This window comes from Gymnoscopelus microlampas, assembly GCF_963454915.1.
Source record: "Gymnoscopelus microlampas genome assembly, chromosome: 4".
In the NCBI taxonomy this organism is placed as follows: Eukaryota; Metazoa; Chordata; class Actinopteri; order Myctophiformes; family Myctophidae; genus Gymnoscopelus; species Gymnoscopelus microlampas.
This window is the reverse complement of record NC_139941.1, coordinates 29,174,044-29,189,381: the sequence shown is the minus strand read 5'-3', so window position 1 is coordinate 29,189,381 and position 15,338 is coordinate 29,174,044. Positions and strand designations below refer to the sequence as shown.

General features: G+C 39.6%; 1 protein-coding gene across 2 annotated transcripts in view; it reads left to right on the top strand.

Annotated features, from left to right (window-relative positions):
* The window catches only part of LOC311043027 (netrin receptor UNC5C-like), a 280,919-nt gene extending 276,830 nt beyond the window's left edge, over positions 1-4,089 (top strand). For both annotated transcript variants that reach the window (XM_084054159.1, XM_084054158.1), the window contains one exon: positions 2,667-4,089. In XM_084054159.1, coding sequence (XP_083910285.1) covers positions 2,667-2,829 — 163 coding nt within the window. In that variant the 3' untranslated portion in view covers positions 2,830-4,089. The remainder of the gene's footprint in view (positions 1-2,666) is intronic.
* The last annotated feature ends 11,249 nt before the right edge of the window (positions 4,090-15,338 follow it).

Below are 15,338 nucleotides of genomic sequence, written 5' to 3'. Positions count from 1 at the left end.
CGTTCTGAATCTCATTGAAGATGAGTGTATTACTCATTTTAAACTTCATCTGCACACAAAAATATGTATCTGAAAACATTATAGGTTAGAAATAAGCCAGGTAGTAGCAAACGTGCTTCACTGGCCGTCTCTCTCTCACTTGTAAACAAACACTAGCCGTGTTGCGCACGGCTGAAGTGATTGTGATCCAACGTCCCATAGCCTGAAGGGATGGGACCTTCTGATTGGTTTAGAGTCGTTGAGCCGACGTTTGAGGCTGAACCTTCAAAATAAAATGACCGAAAATGTCACTTCAGTGCGTCTTTAAAAAAGAAAAGAAAGAAAGGGGGGCGATATTATCAGACATCTCTAATTCCATAATAATAATAATACCCAATCATCATTATTTAGGAGGAAACAGGACGGTGGCACTGCCTCTTTAACATGGGGTTGGATCGTGTTTTCTAACCAGAGAAATAATGCCAACCAACCAATGAATGTGGTGTTGCTGCCACTTCGTGATTGCATGGCTTTGACTGGTGACTCACGCTTTGCCGACGTGCACAGCCCCTCCCCACTTGCTTTACTCAGCCTCTCTTCACTCCAACTCCATAGAGGTACAGAGAAACACGCACACGCCACCTCCAACACCCCAGTCCATTCACACAAACACAAATATGCACACGTATTGGCCATCTGTATTCAAGTAAGAGGCAGAGGAAATGATTACAACTTCTTGCTCAACTTTATTCTGTGAGCGCGCACACGCGCGCACACACACACACACACACACACACACACACACACACACACAGCAACAGAGGATCTCATTTGAGCTTCCTTCCCAGCAGCAGGGATACCCCTTATCTCAAACTGCAGTAAGAGAGAAAGAGGGAAGAGAGAGAGAAAGCAGTTTGATAGAAAAACAGAGAAACGGTGGAGGCAAGTCAGTAAACTGAGGAGATGTAGTAGCCTACAGTATATGCAGTGGTGGACAGTAACTAAGTACGTTTACTTGAGTACTGTACTCAAAGTACTAAATACATTTAGCTCACAATGTGTCGCAATGCAGCGCGTTGTGAGCTTGTACAGTAGATCGTCTATTTTCACTATTATTTACATATTTTTGAAAATGTCTGGAAAATATTTGAATATTTTGGAAATTTCACTTGTAGTTGAGTAATATTTGACTAAGAGTATCTGTACTTTGACTCACCACTGATCATAGTGAAATAGTCTCCAAAACAAATCATTTTGGGTGCAAATGTGATGGATTTGCACAAGCAACAACAAGACCAGATCCATACATCTGCACGCACGCACGCACGCACGCACGCACGCACGCACGCACGCACGCACGCACGCACGCACGCACGCACGCACGCACGCACGCACACACACACACACACACACACACACACACACACACACACAGCAATTGCATTCCTGTCTCTTTGGCGTTTTGATGTTCACTTTACAATAGGGTAGAAGTGCAGAAATGGCACTTTATACGTATCTGTGAGCCCTAACAAATTGAAAATGGATTTTTTACAAAATTCACTTTGTTGGTTTAATTGTTGGACTGTTGCTGTGAATCAATTCTGGACAGCAGAAGTAGTTATCTTTTTGAGTCTTTTTGTGAGAGCCTGCTCTGCAGACAGCGGATTTCTTTTAATTCACAGCTTTTCTTGTAGCCTGATGTGAGCTACAGTATATTCTGTTTGTGTGATAATTAGAGGAGTTTGAGAGCATTTCTCTGGGGATTGGGGGGGGGGGCATGCTGCCATGTCATTTTTTAAATGGCCGTTCACACCAAGCACTATAACTATTACTATATATCGTTTTAAATTGTGTTTTAAGTCAAGTATAACAAAGACAATGGTGAACGATAGTTATATTTATCGTTATAGTGCTTAAGACAAGGATAATTGCAATTTCACAAAGCTAAGCTTGAGGATATCCACTTGAACCCTGGCATCCCTACTCTGGGGAGAATATTTGCCGATAATGGCAGTTCTACAAGCTTGCGACACATTGTGAGCTTGTAGATCAGCTAAGTCCGGCAAAGATACTAAGTGTAGCCCATGGGAATGCAGTCAAATAAATATAGGGCCCATGGGAAGACAGTCAACGTATAGGGTTTAAGTGATTATCACTTATCAGTGACAGATGTGCTGTACATGGATACTACTGGTGATTATGGGGCAACAGTGGCTGCCGGTTCAGTCCCGGGCCTGGCATCGTGTTAAAGTGTCCATGAGCAAGGCACTAAACTCCTAAGTGCTCGCAACAAACAACAATTCTGCTTCAGAAATAGACCTGTACTTCACATTGCTTTCTACTCCCCGGAGGTTTTCTTTGTCAGTTTATTGGATCATCTTTGTGTTTCATTCCATTTCCGAATTCCAGCATAAACCGTTCCAAAATGATAGAATCTCTGAATATATTTGGCTGATGCATTAAACAAGAAATGTTCACTGCTGGAAGCACTCAACTCGAAAATAAACTTTCAGTCTAACCATGACCCTTCTTCGCCGTCTCCAACGAGCAGCCTCTCTCTATTCTGTGTTTTAATTATGTGTAATGTCTCCTCTCAGCACTGCAACCATGTCTCCCCCACAGTATGTCCATCAGTTTTATTTTGGCTTCTTTCCTCTCCGTCTGTCTCCCTCCCACCATTTCCCCAGGTACCTGAACTACTTTGCCACAAAGTCCAGTCCGACAGGCGTGATACTGGATCTGTGGGAAGCCCAGCACTTCCCTGACGGCGACCTCAACGAGCTGGCTGCCGTCCTGGAAGAGATGGGTCGCCACGACGGCAGCTTCGCCTCCATGACAGTGGATCACTGACGTAGCTATGCTACCGTTACCGCGACAACGACAGGGTGCTCGAGACAACGAGGAGGACTGAGCGCTATGTGGTCCTTTAAGGAGAGAGGACCTAAGCCAGTTCTATAGAAAAAAAATGTAATTAAAGAAGATTGTCACCATGGTAATTGAGTGTTGAAATACCATGGTGATCGTGGTGATGTGATGACAAACAGAACTAGAACAGCAGCTGGACGAACTGCTCTGTGTGTGTGTGTGTGTGTGTGTGTGTGTGTGTGTGTGTGTGTGTGTGTGTGTGTGTGTGTGTGTGTGTGTGTGTGTGTGTGTGTGTGTGTGTGTGTGTGTGTGTGTGTGTGTGTGTGTGTGTGTGTGTGTGTGTGTGTGTGTGTGCGCGCGCGTGTACGCGCGTGTGGTGTTAAGGTGTCTCGTATGCTGAAGGACAGATAACCCTGCCTGCCACCCACAGTCGATCAGGATCAAACATGTCTGAAAGAAGAAAGAAACTAAAGAAAACTGAACCCGGTTCTCTTGTCGAAAAACAAATGAATGGAAGGAGATGGAGAGAGACCTAGAGTTCCTCTGTGGTATTTGGAGCATTGTGAAAAGAGACAGGAGCCAAACTAATGACAGAGAGAGAGACAGACAGACAGAGAGCGAGAGAGAGCGAGAGAGAGAGAGAGAGAGAGAATAATATGAGGAACTAATGAGGGAAGATGATAATCAATGACATTTAAACAAAAAGAGCAAAGCAAATTTCAAAAGGAAAATGAAAATGTTGTCAAAAGCAACAGGTGAATTTGTGTAAGAATGAAGTCGGGGAAAGAAAGAGAAGAGATTGTGATAATCGTTCTCCTCTCTTGTGAGTCTTGGCTGTACGTGTTTACCGGTACAGTTTGCTATTTATATTGTTTCCTAGGAAACACTGTGTATTCTGCTGTCCATATGTGTGGATTATTTCCTCCTAACAGAATTCTGCAAGTCAAAGACAGGCCATCATGGCCCTGACTAGACAAAATAAATAAGACAAGTTATCTAGGGTTAATTCAAGTTCCGCTGTGGGCGCTATCTAGGTAGCAACCCTGGGCTTGGCATTCTCCTGTTAGTCATTCCTATCACACATAAGTATTAATGGTTACGCCAGCAGCGTGAGGTTAGACTTTCACTAGACTGTCTTTTCTCCCAAGAACTGACATGACAAGATGAAAACAGATTTTACTTTGCAGTGGTAAAAGCATTGGGACATGTCATGTGCAATTGTCTCTTTTTAGCAGTGTACTGTTGAAAATAGTAATGAGACGTGTATTGATTCAGATAACATTTAGTAACAACCAATAAATGGGTCTGTTTCTGACTATTGTGTCACAAAGACCATCTTTGCCATGCAGCAAAGATGGTCTTGAAGCTATACAGAGGTATACAAGTCCCACTTTTTATATGCTTGTTTCACTACAGCTCACCTTATTGGGCAATGCTGCAGTGCCAATACTGGATGCAGGGTCAAGGGAAGTCCTTAAATGGATATGACATGGCAATGCTTTTGATTAACCATGAATCCCTCAAGCCTAAAAGTCTACCTGATTGTTTGTTGAGAATTGACAGGGTCCAGGTCAGAGAAAAGAGAGACGATGCAAAAAAGGGACAACAGATTAGGCAGGGACACTCAAGTATTAAATACCATAGCTACGAGGAGAAGCAAAATACAGCTGGTTTCATTCTTTACAGCTACATATACCCATATAGTGATTATTTCAAACATACATTGGCATGTTTTAATGTTGTTTATATACAGTTCAATGTATTTATTTGTTTTTTTGGGGTATTTTGTCATCACAAGGTATGGTTATCAGCCCTATCTTGTGCTAATATCCAGCAATTTTGCCTTGATTTGGTTTGAGGGTCACAAGGACTTTTACTGGTCACTATCGCCATCTGGTGCCCTACCACAGAATAACAGCATTTAACATGTTTCTTGTCCGAAAACGTGTAAATACATGAATATCACGTTTGTCCTGAAAGCCATTATATTTTCAGTACATTTTTGTTTATTGTAATATAATTTTACTTTTTTATGTTTATTCTAGATTGTGGACTGTATGGAAAAAAAGTGTAACTTATCAGTATGTTGCCCTTTATCTAAATAGTCCCCAAATAGATGTTAAAGGATGTTCTGCCGTCAACTAATCTTTTATCGTGTGGTGCATTTGTAAAAAAAAAAAAAAAAAAGGAAGAAAAAAGATACAAACATAAAAGGGTGCGTTGGAAACTAAGACATTGAGAAGACATCTAACAGGGCCTATTTAAAATAAAGTGTTACATATTTACGTGTGACTGAACACTGGCGGTTTGACTAGGATCAACTTACATATGCGATGGGTGGGATCAACCACAAATAGCAGGTCTAACACCTGATGAAACCTTTATGAATAAGCGGCCTTATTTTCAGACTTGACACCCAGTGTTTGGAAATCATACATTGGGCTTGATATTGATTTCATGGGTCTTGCAGGTAATGCAGTGTATCTAAAAGAAACAAGACCCAACAATTGGAGTTACAACGCTTTCTCTGGACAGTGTGTACAATAATCAGAACATAATAGTGTATGAGGTGGAAATGAATATGAACAGACTGTTATGCTCTGAACTATGGAGAGACGCCATATGACATGGAACTGGAGGCCAGGCATGTAGAGGAGATGCCAGGGAGGACATCAGGTAGAAAACGAATGCTCAGTTTACACAGGCACAAAAGATTGTCAATGGCGTATAACAAACACACACAAATGTTTCATTTTCTTGTGGCTGCTGTAATGAGAGCAATCCATGCAGAATTTGAGTTATTTCCCCTTTATTTCTTTAGAAAGCCATTACTATACCGAGATGAATTTAAGAATCAGATGTTTTGTACATCCAGACAGAGTAGATGAGAGCCTCAAGTATGTACTGCACACAGGTTTAAGGTGTCAAAAGGTAGGGTGGATATTTTGCAGGTTTTCAAATGTACTCAATGGCAAGACAGTGTGAGAGTCTGATGAGGTAAATCAAAAACAAGTTATGTAGATGTTAAGGAGGTATTAATTTGAATCATTTTATTTGCATTTTGTTTGTTTTTTTGCTTTCCAGAATATTAACTTAAAGATCCCATTAATGTCTCCAGACAAATGACATCATGTCGGCATTTTTCAGTTATCCCAAAAGGCAGGATTACAGGCACCAAAGATCTGATTTTATCTCTTTGTAGCACTCCAGGTCAACCAATATAAATTCTTGTGTCATGGACACTTAAGAAAATCTGATTTGTCTGTTCCTGTACAAATGCAACAAAGATATCATCATTGCCATAGTCCCCATCTTACCAGCAGTAGATATTACGTTCACAGACTAGTCTATAAAACAGATCGTTTTCATATGAGGAGAGTGCATGTAGCCTAAACATGGTGAGCTGTCAAACTTCGGAACATGAAAATGGAACAGTGCAGTGTTGAGAAATAGAAGTATGTAAAAAAAGAAAAAAGAGATTTGTTTTTCTATACACAGTATGTGCAGTTGTGTACTGTCAGCTACAGTATATTTGGCAAATTTCTGAATATGAAACAGTAACAGTACAGTTAGATACTAGTTTGTATGTTTCAAGTTTTTATTTAATTTCTTTTTGTAAAAGCAGTGTCTACTATGCAAACTTGGCATCCATTCTGATAGAAGTCTATAATTAGAGCTGTGCTTGTAAGTGCATTTTTATTTTATTATCAGGGGTGATCTTATTTGTATAGTGTGGGGTAGTATTGGTCCATTTTAGCTAATGCTGGCACGCTTCATGAATCTTGCTCAATCGTGCAAAATGCTCGCCTCTCTATCTCCTCTAATTGTCAAGTTTTATGTACAAAGTGTAAGAAAGAATTTTTAAGACAATTAATAAATTATATTTATAAGCAATGCTGAAGATGTGTGGTTGTGTTATCTGGTTATATCTCTTCTATAATTATTGTCAGTATATTCCCATTGTCAGTTCATCTTCCCATTTCATAATGCCCTCAGCATGCTTCATACTTTGTAGTAACAATTTTGCAATTATATATTTTTTGGCATTTAGCAGGTGGTCTTATCCACCAAAGTGCAAGGTCAGGGGATGAACATGAACATTTGTCATACAACAGGAAACGGGTGAAGGAATTAACCACATAAACCCTAGCGTCCCTATTCTGTGGCAAACATTCAGTGAAGATATATTGGTCAGTATCATGGTCAATATTATGTCAGTATCATGTCAGTACCATGGTCAGCATCATGGTCAATATCATGGTCAGTCTGTCAGTATCATGGTCAGTATAATGTCAGTATCATGGTCAGTGTAATGTCAGTATCATGGTCAGTATAATGTCAGTATCATGGTCAGTATAATGTCAGTATAATGGTCAGTATAATGTCAGTATCATGGTCAGTATAATGTCAGTATAATGGTCAGTATAATGTCAGTATCATGGTCAGTATAATGTCAGTATCATGGTCAGTATAATGTCAGTATCATGGTCAGTATAATGTCAGTATAATGGTCAGTATAATGTCAGTATCATGGTCAGTATAATGTGCTTTTTGGGCGAACGATGCAGGAACGATGGTCTTAGGACCTTGTTATCTCCTAACCAATCAGAGTGCAGAGGGGCGTCGCTCTAAATTTGGTGACGTCAGCGTGCTCCTTGCACAGACCGTTGGTGAAGCAATAGGAAGCACCGCACGAATCCGGGCGGCTGGGTTTGGATCCGCCCTTCAAGACCATCGATGTGGCTCGTTCTTTCAGTCTAGTATAATGACAGTATCACAATCAGTATAACGTCAGTATCATGGTCAGTATGACTATGTTAATTACTATGGTGCTAACTATGTTAATGACTAAGGTGCTTAAAAAATCCATTTGTGTTTTGTTTGCCTGAAAACAAATCTTTGAAATGTTTCATAGGTTTAGAAATGTACTCCTCTAAAAGTTTTGGCACCTCAAACCATTGTGTCACTACCGAAACGTTTTTGTGTCACTACCGAAACGAAAGTTAAATCCGAAAAAAATCACTAAGTGTAGAGGCCAAAATCGTCCCCCCAAAAACCTGTTAGGAGTACGTTTCAGGCAATTTAGAGTTGATTGGTAGTACTTTGTAGTGGAGTACATTTTTTTTTCGGAAAGAAAATTACTAAGTCCAGAGCTCGATGAATGTTAGGGACCAAAAAAAAAGTCACTACCAATCAACTTTAAACTGCCTGAAACGTACTCCTAACAGGTTTTTGGGGGAACATTTTTTTTTTCGTTTCGGTAGTGACACCATTGTGTCACTACCGAAACGGAAAAAAAATTACTAAGTCCAGAGCTTGATGAATGTTAGGGAATGTTTTTTCGTTCGGTACTACCGAAACGGAAAGAAAATTACTAAGTCCAGAGCTCGATGAATGTTAGGGACCAAAAAAAAAGTCACTACCAATCAACTTTAAATTGCCTGAAACGTACTCCTAACAGGTTTTTTGGGGGAAAAAAATTACTAAGTCCAGAGCTCGATGAATGTTATTTTTCGTCACCAGCATTTTTCGTCATTTTTCGTCACCAGCATTTTTTCGTCACCAGCATTTTTTCGTCACCAGCATTTTTCGTCACCAGCATTTTTCGTCATTTTTCGCCACAAGCATTTTTTCGTCATTTTTCGTCACCAGCATTTTTTGTCATTTTTCGTCACCAGCATTTTTTCGTCACCAGCATTTTTCGTCATTTTTCGTCACCAGCATTTTTTCGTCACCAGCATTTTTCGTCATTTTTCGTCACCAGCATTTTTCGTCATTTTTCGTCACCAGCATTTTTCGTCATTTTTTGTCACCAGCATTTTTCGTCACCAGCATTTTTTCGTCACCAGCATTTTTTGTCATTTTTCGTCACCAGCATTTTTTCGTCATTTTTCGTCACCAGCATTTTTTCGTCACCAGCATTTTTCGTCATTTTTCGTCACCAGCATTTTTCGTCACCAGCATTTTTTCGTCACCAGCATTTTTTTCGTCACCAGCATTTTTTCGTCACCAGCATTTTTTTCGTCACCAGCATTTTTGGTCATTTTTCGTCACCAGCATTTTTTCGTCACCAGCATTTTTCGTCATTTTTCGTCATTTTTCGTCACCAGCATTTTTTCGTCACCAGCATTTTTTTCGTCACCAGCATTTTTCGTCATTTTTCGTCACCAGCATTTTTCGTCACCAGCATTTTTTCGTCACCAGCATTTTTTTCGTCACCAGCATTTTTTCGTCACCAGCATTTTTTTCGTCACCAGCATTTTTTCGTCACCAGCATTTTTCGTCACCAGCATTTTTCGTCACCAGCATTTTTTCGTCATTTTTCGTCACCAGCATTTTTCATCATTTTTCGTCACCAGCATTTTTCGTCATTTTTCGTCACCAGCATTTTTTCGTCACCAGCATTTTTTCGTCACCAGCATTTTTCGTCACCAGCATTTTTCGTCACCAGCATTATTTCGTCACCAGCATTTTTTCGTCACCAGCATTTTTTGTCATTTTTCGTCACCAGCATTTTTTCGTCATTTTTCGTCACCAGCATTTTTTCGTCACCAGCATTTCTCGTCATTTTTCGTCACCAGCATTTTGTCACCAGCATTTTTTCGTCACCAGCATTTTTTTCGTCACCAGCATTTTTTCGTCACCAGCATTTTTTTCGTCACCAGCATTTTTCGTCATTTTTCGTACTCCTAACAGGTTTTTGTGGGAACATTTTTTTTTTTCGTTTCGGTAGTGACACCATTGTGTCATTACCGAAACGGAAAAAAAATTACTAAGTCCAGAGCTCGATGAATGTTAGGGACCAAAAAAAAAGTCACTACCAATCAACTTTAAATTGCCTGAAACGTACTCCTAACAGGTTTTTGGGGGAACAATTTTTTTTTCGTTTCGGTAGTGACACCATTGTGTCACTACCGAAACGGAAAAAAATGTACTAAGTCCAGAGCTCGATGAATGTTAGGGACCAAAAAAAAAGTCACTACCAATCAACTTTAAATTGCCTGAAACGTACTCCTAACAGGTTTTTGTGGGAACATTTTTTTTTTTTCGTTTCGGTAGTGACACCATTGTGTCATTACCGAAACGGAAAAAAATTTACTAAGTCCAGAGCTCGATGAATGTTAGGGACCAAAAAAAAAGTCACTACCAATCAACTTTAAATTGCCTGAAACGTACTCCTAACAGGTTTTTGTGGGAACATTTTTTTTTTTCGTTTCGGTAGTGACACCATTGTGTCATTACCGAAACGGAAAAAAAATTACTAAGTCCAGAGCTCGATGAATGTTAGGGACCAAAAAAAAAGTCACTACCAATCAACTTTAAACTGCCTGAAACGTACTCCTAACAGGTTTTTGGGGGAACAATTTTTTTTTCGTTTCGGTAGTGACACCATTGTGTCACTACCGAAACGGAAAAAAAATTACTAAGTCCAGAGCTTGATGAATGTTAGGGAATGTTTTTTCGTTCGGTACTACCGAAACGGAAAGAAAATTACTAAGTCCAGAGCTCGATGAATGTTAGGGACCAAAAAAAAAGTCACTACCAATCAACTTTAAACTGCCTGAAACGTACTCCTAACAGGTTTTTGGGGGAACATTTTTTTTTTCGTTTCGGTAGTGACACCATTGTGTCACTACCGAAACGGAAAAAAAAATTACTAAGTCCAGAGCTTGAAGAATGTTAGGGAATGTTTTTTCGTTCGGTACTACCGAAACGGAAAGAAAATTACTAAGTCCAGAGCTCGATGAATGTTAGGGACCAAAAAAAAAGTCACTACCAATCAACTTTAAATTGCCTGAAACGTACTCCTAACAGGTTTTTGTGGGAACATTTTTTTTTTTCGTTTCGGTAGTGACACCATTGTGTCATTACCGAAACGGAAAAAAAATTACTAAGTCCAGAGCTCGATGAATGTTAGGGACCAAAAAAAAAGTCACTACCAATCAACTTTAAACTGCCTGAAACGTACTCCTAACAGGTTTTTGGGGGAACATTTTTTTTTTCGTTTCGGTAGTGACACCATTGTGTCACTACCGAAACGGAAAAAAAATTACTAAGTCCAGAGCTTGATGAATGTTAGGGAATGTTTTTTCGTTCGGTACTACCGAAACGGAAAGAAAATTACTAAGTCCAGAGCTCGATGAATGTTAGGGACAAAAAAAAAAGTCACTACCAATCAACTTTAAATTGCCTGAAACGTACTCCTAACAGGTTTTTGGGGGGGAAAAAATTACTAAGTCCAGAGCTCGATGAATGTTATTTTTCGTCACCAGCATTTTTCGTCATTTTTCATCACCAGCATTTTTTCGTCACCAGCATTTTTTCGTCACCAGCATTTTTTCGTCACCAGCATTTTTCGTCACCAGCATTTTTCGTCATTTTTCGTCACCAGCATTTTTTCGTCACCAGCATTTTTTGTCACCAGCATTTTTTCGTCATTTTTCGTCACCAGCATTTTTCGTCATTTTTCGTCACCAGCATTTTTCGTCATTTTTCGTCACCAGCATTTTTTCGTCACCAGCATTTTTTGTCATTTTTCGTCACCAGCATTTTTTCGTCACCAGCATTTTTCGTCATTTTTCGTCACCAGCATTTTTCGTCACCAGCATTCTTTCGTCACCAGCATTTTTCGTCATTTTTCGTCACCAGCATTTTTCGTCATTTTTTGTCACCAGCATTTTTCGTCACCAGCATTTTTTCGTCACCAGCATTTTTTCGTCACCAGCATTTTTTGTCACCAGCATTTTTTCGTCATTTTTCGTCACCAGCATTTTTTCGTCACCAGCATTTTTTCGTCACCATCATTTTTCGTCATTTTTCGTCACCAGCATTTTTCGTCACCAGCATTTTTTCGTCACCAGCATCTTTTTCGTCACCAGCATTTTTTCGTCACCAGCATTTTTTTCGTCACCAGCATTTTTCGTCATTTTTCGTCACCAGCATTTTTTCGTCACCAGCATTTTTCGTCATTTTTCGTCATTTTTCGTCACCAGCATTTTTTCGTCACCAGCATTTTTTTCGTCACCAGCATTTTTCGTCATTTTTCGTCACCAGCATTTTTCGTCACCATTATTTTTCGTCACCAGCATTTTTCGTCATTTTTCGTCACCAGCATTTTTCGTCACCAGCATTTTTTCGTCACCAGCATTTTTTTCGTCACCAGCATTTTTTCGTCACCAGCATTTTTTTCGTCACCAGCATTTTTCGTAATTTTTTCGTCACCAGCATTTTTTCGTCACCAGCATTTTTCGTCACCAGCATTTTTCGTCATTTTTCGTCACCAGCATTTTTTCGTCATTTTTCGTCACCAGCATTTTTCATCATTTTTCGTCACCAGCATTTTTCGTCACCAGCATTTTTTCGTCACCAGCATCTTTTCGTCACCAGCATTATTTCGTCACCAGCATTTTTTCGTCACCAGCATTTTTTGTCATTTTTCGTCACCAGCATTTTTTCGTCATTTTTCGTCACCAGCATTTTTTCGTCACCAGCATTTTTCGTCATTTTTCGTCACCAGCATTTTGTCACCAGCATTTTTTCGTCACCAGCATGTTTTTCGTCACCAGCATTTTTTCGTCACCAGCATTTTTTTCGTCACCAGCATTTTTCGTCATTTTTCGTCACCAGCATTTTTTCGTCACCAGAATTTTTCGGCATTTTTCGTCACCAGCATTTTTTGTCATTTTTCGTCACCAGCATTTTTCGTCACCAGCATTTTTCGTCACCAGCATTTTTTGTAATTTTTCGTCACCAGCATTTTTTCGTCACCAGCATTTTTCGTCATTTTTCGTCACCAGCATTTTTTCGTCACCAGCATTTTTTGGCATTTTTCGTCACCAGCATTTTTCGTCATTTTTCGTCACCAGCATTTTTTCGTCACCAGCATTTTTCGTCATTTTTCGTCACCAGCATTTTTCGTCATTTTTCGTCACCAGCATTTTTTCGTCACCAGCATTTTTTCGTCACCAGCATTTTTCGTCACCAGCATTTTTTCTGGTGACGGTAGTGTCACTACCGAAACGGAAAAAGAATTACTAAGTCCAGAGCTCGATGAATGTTAGGGACCAAAAAAAAAGTCACTACCAATCAACTTTAAATCGCCTGAAACGTACTCCTAACAGGTTTTTGGGGGAACAATTTTTTTTTCGTTTCGGTAGTGACACCATTGTGTCACTACCGAAACGGAAAAAAATGTACTAAGTCCAGAGCTCGATGAATGTTAGGGACCAAAAAAAAAGTCACTACCAATCAACTTTAAACTGCCTGAAACGTACTCCTAACAGGTTTTTGGGGGAACAATTTTTTTTTTCGTTTCGGTAGTGACACCATTGTGTCACTACCGAAACGGAAAAAAAATGACTAAGTCCAGAGCTTGATGAATGTTAGGGAATGTTTTTTCGTTTCGGTACTACCGAAACGGAAAGAAAATTACTAAGTCCAGAGCTTGATGAATGTTAGGGACCAAAAAAAAAGTCACTACCAATCAACTTTAAATTGCCTGAAACGTACTCCTAACAGGTTTTTTGGGGGGAAAAAATTACTAAGTCCAGAGCTCGATGAATGTTATTTTTCGTCACCAGCATTTTTCGTCATTTTTCGTCACCAGCATTTTTTCGTCACCAGCATTTTTTCGTCACCAGCATTTTTCGTCACCAGCATTTTTCGTTATTTTTCGTCACAAGCATTTTTTCGTCATTTTTCGTCACCAGCATTTTTCGTCATTTTTCGTCACCAGCATTTTTCGTCACCAGCATTCTTTCGTCACCAGCATTTTTCGTCATTTTTCGTCACCAGCATTTTTCGTCATTTTTTGTCACCGGCATTTTTCGTCACCAGCATTTTTTCGTCACCAGCATTTTTTCGTCACCAGCATTTTTTGTCATTTTTCGTCACCAGCATTTTTTCGTCATTTTTCGTCACCAGCATTTTTTCGTCACCAGCATTTTTTCGTCACCAGCATTTTTTTCGTCACCAGCATTTTTCGTCATTTTTCGTCACCAGCATTTTTCGTCACCAGCATTTTTTCGTCATTTTTCGTCACCAGCATTTTTTCGTCACCAGCATTTTTTTCGTCACCAGCATTTTTTCGTCACCAGCATTTTTTTCGTCACCAGCATTTTTCGTCATTTTTTCGTCACCAGCATTTTTTCGTCACCAGCATTTTTCCGTCACCAGCATTTTTCGTCACCAGCATTTTTCGTCATTTTTCGTCACCAGCATTTTTTCGTCATTTTTCGTCACCAGCATTTTTCAGCATTTTTCGTCACCAGCATTTTTCGTCACCAGCATTTTTTCGTCACCAGCATTTTTTCGTCACCAGCATTTTTCGTCACCAGCATTATTTCGTCACCAGCATTTTTCGTCACCAGCATTTTTCGTCATTTTTCGTCACCAGCATTTTTCGTCACCAGCATTTTTTCGTCATTTTTCGTCACCAGCATTTTTTCGTCACCAGCATTTTTTTCGTCACCAGCATTTTTTCGTCACCAGCATTTTTTTCGTCACCAGCATTTTTCGTCATTTTTTCGTCACCAGCATTTTTTCGTCACCAGCATTTTTCGTCACCAGCATTTTTCGTCATTTTTCGTCACCAGCATTTTTTCGTCATTTTTCGTCACCAGCATTTTTCATCATTTTTCGTCACCAGCATTTTTCGTCACCAGCATTTTTTCGTCACCAGCATTTTTTCGTCACCAGCATTTTTCGTCACCAGCATTATTTCGTCACCAGCATTTTTCGTCACCAGCATTTTTCGTCATTTTTCGTCACAAGCATTTTTTCGTCATTTTTCGTCACCAGCATTTTTCGTCATTTTTCGTCACCAGCATTTTTCGTCACCAGCATTCTTTCGTCACCAGCATTTTTCGTCATTTTTCGTCACCAGCATTTTTCGTCATTTTTTGTCACCAGCATTTTTCGTCACCAGCATTTTTTCGTCACCAGCATTTTTTCGTCACCAGCATTTTTTCGTCACCAGCATTTTTTGTCATTTTTCGTCACCAGCATTTTTTCGTCATTTTTCGTCACCAGCATTTTTTCGTCACCAGCATTTTTTCGTCACCAGCATTTTTTTTGTCACCAGCATTTTTCGTCATTTTTCGTCACCAGCATTTTTCGTCACCAGCATTTTTTTGTCATTTTTCGTCACCAGCATTTTTTCGTCACCAGCATTTTTTTCGTCACCAGCATTTTTTCGTCACCAGCATTTTTTTCGTCACCAGCATTTTTCGTCATTTTTTCGTCACCAGCATTTTTTCGTCACCAGCATTTTTCGTCACCAGCATTTTTCGTCATTTTTCGTCACCAGCATTTTTTCGTCATTTTTCGTCACCAGCATTTTTCATCATTTTTCGTCACCAGCATTTTTCGTCACCAGCATTTTTTCGTCACCAGCATTTTTCGTCACCAGCATTATTTCGTCACCAGCATTTTTTCGTCACCAGCATTTTTTGTCATTTTTCGTCACCAGCATTTTTTCGTCATTTTTCGTCACC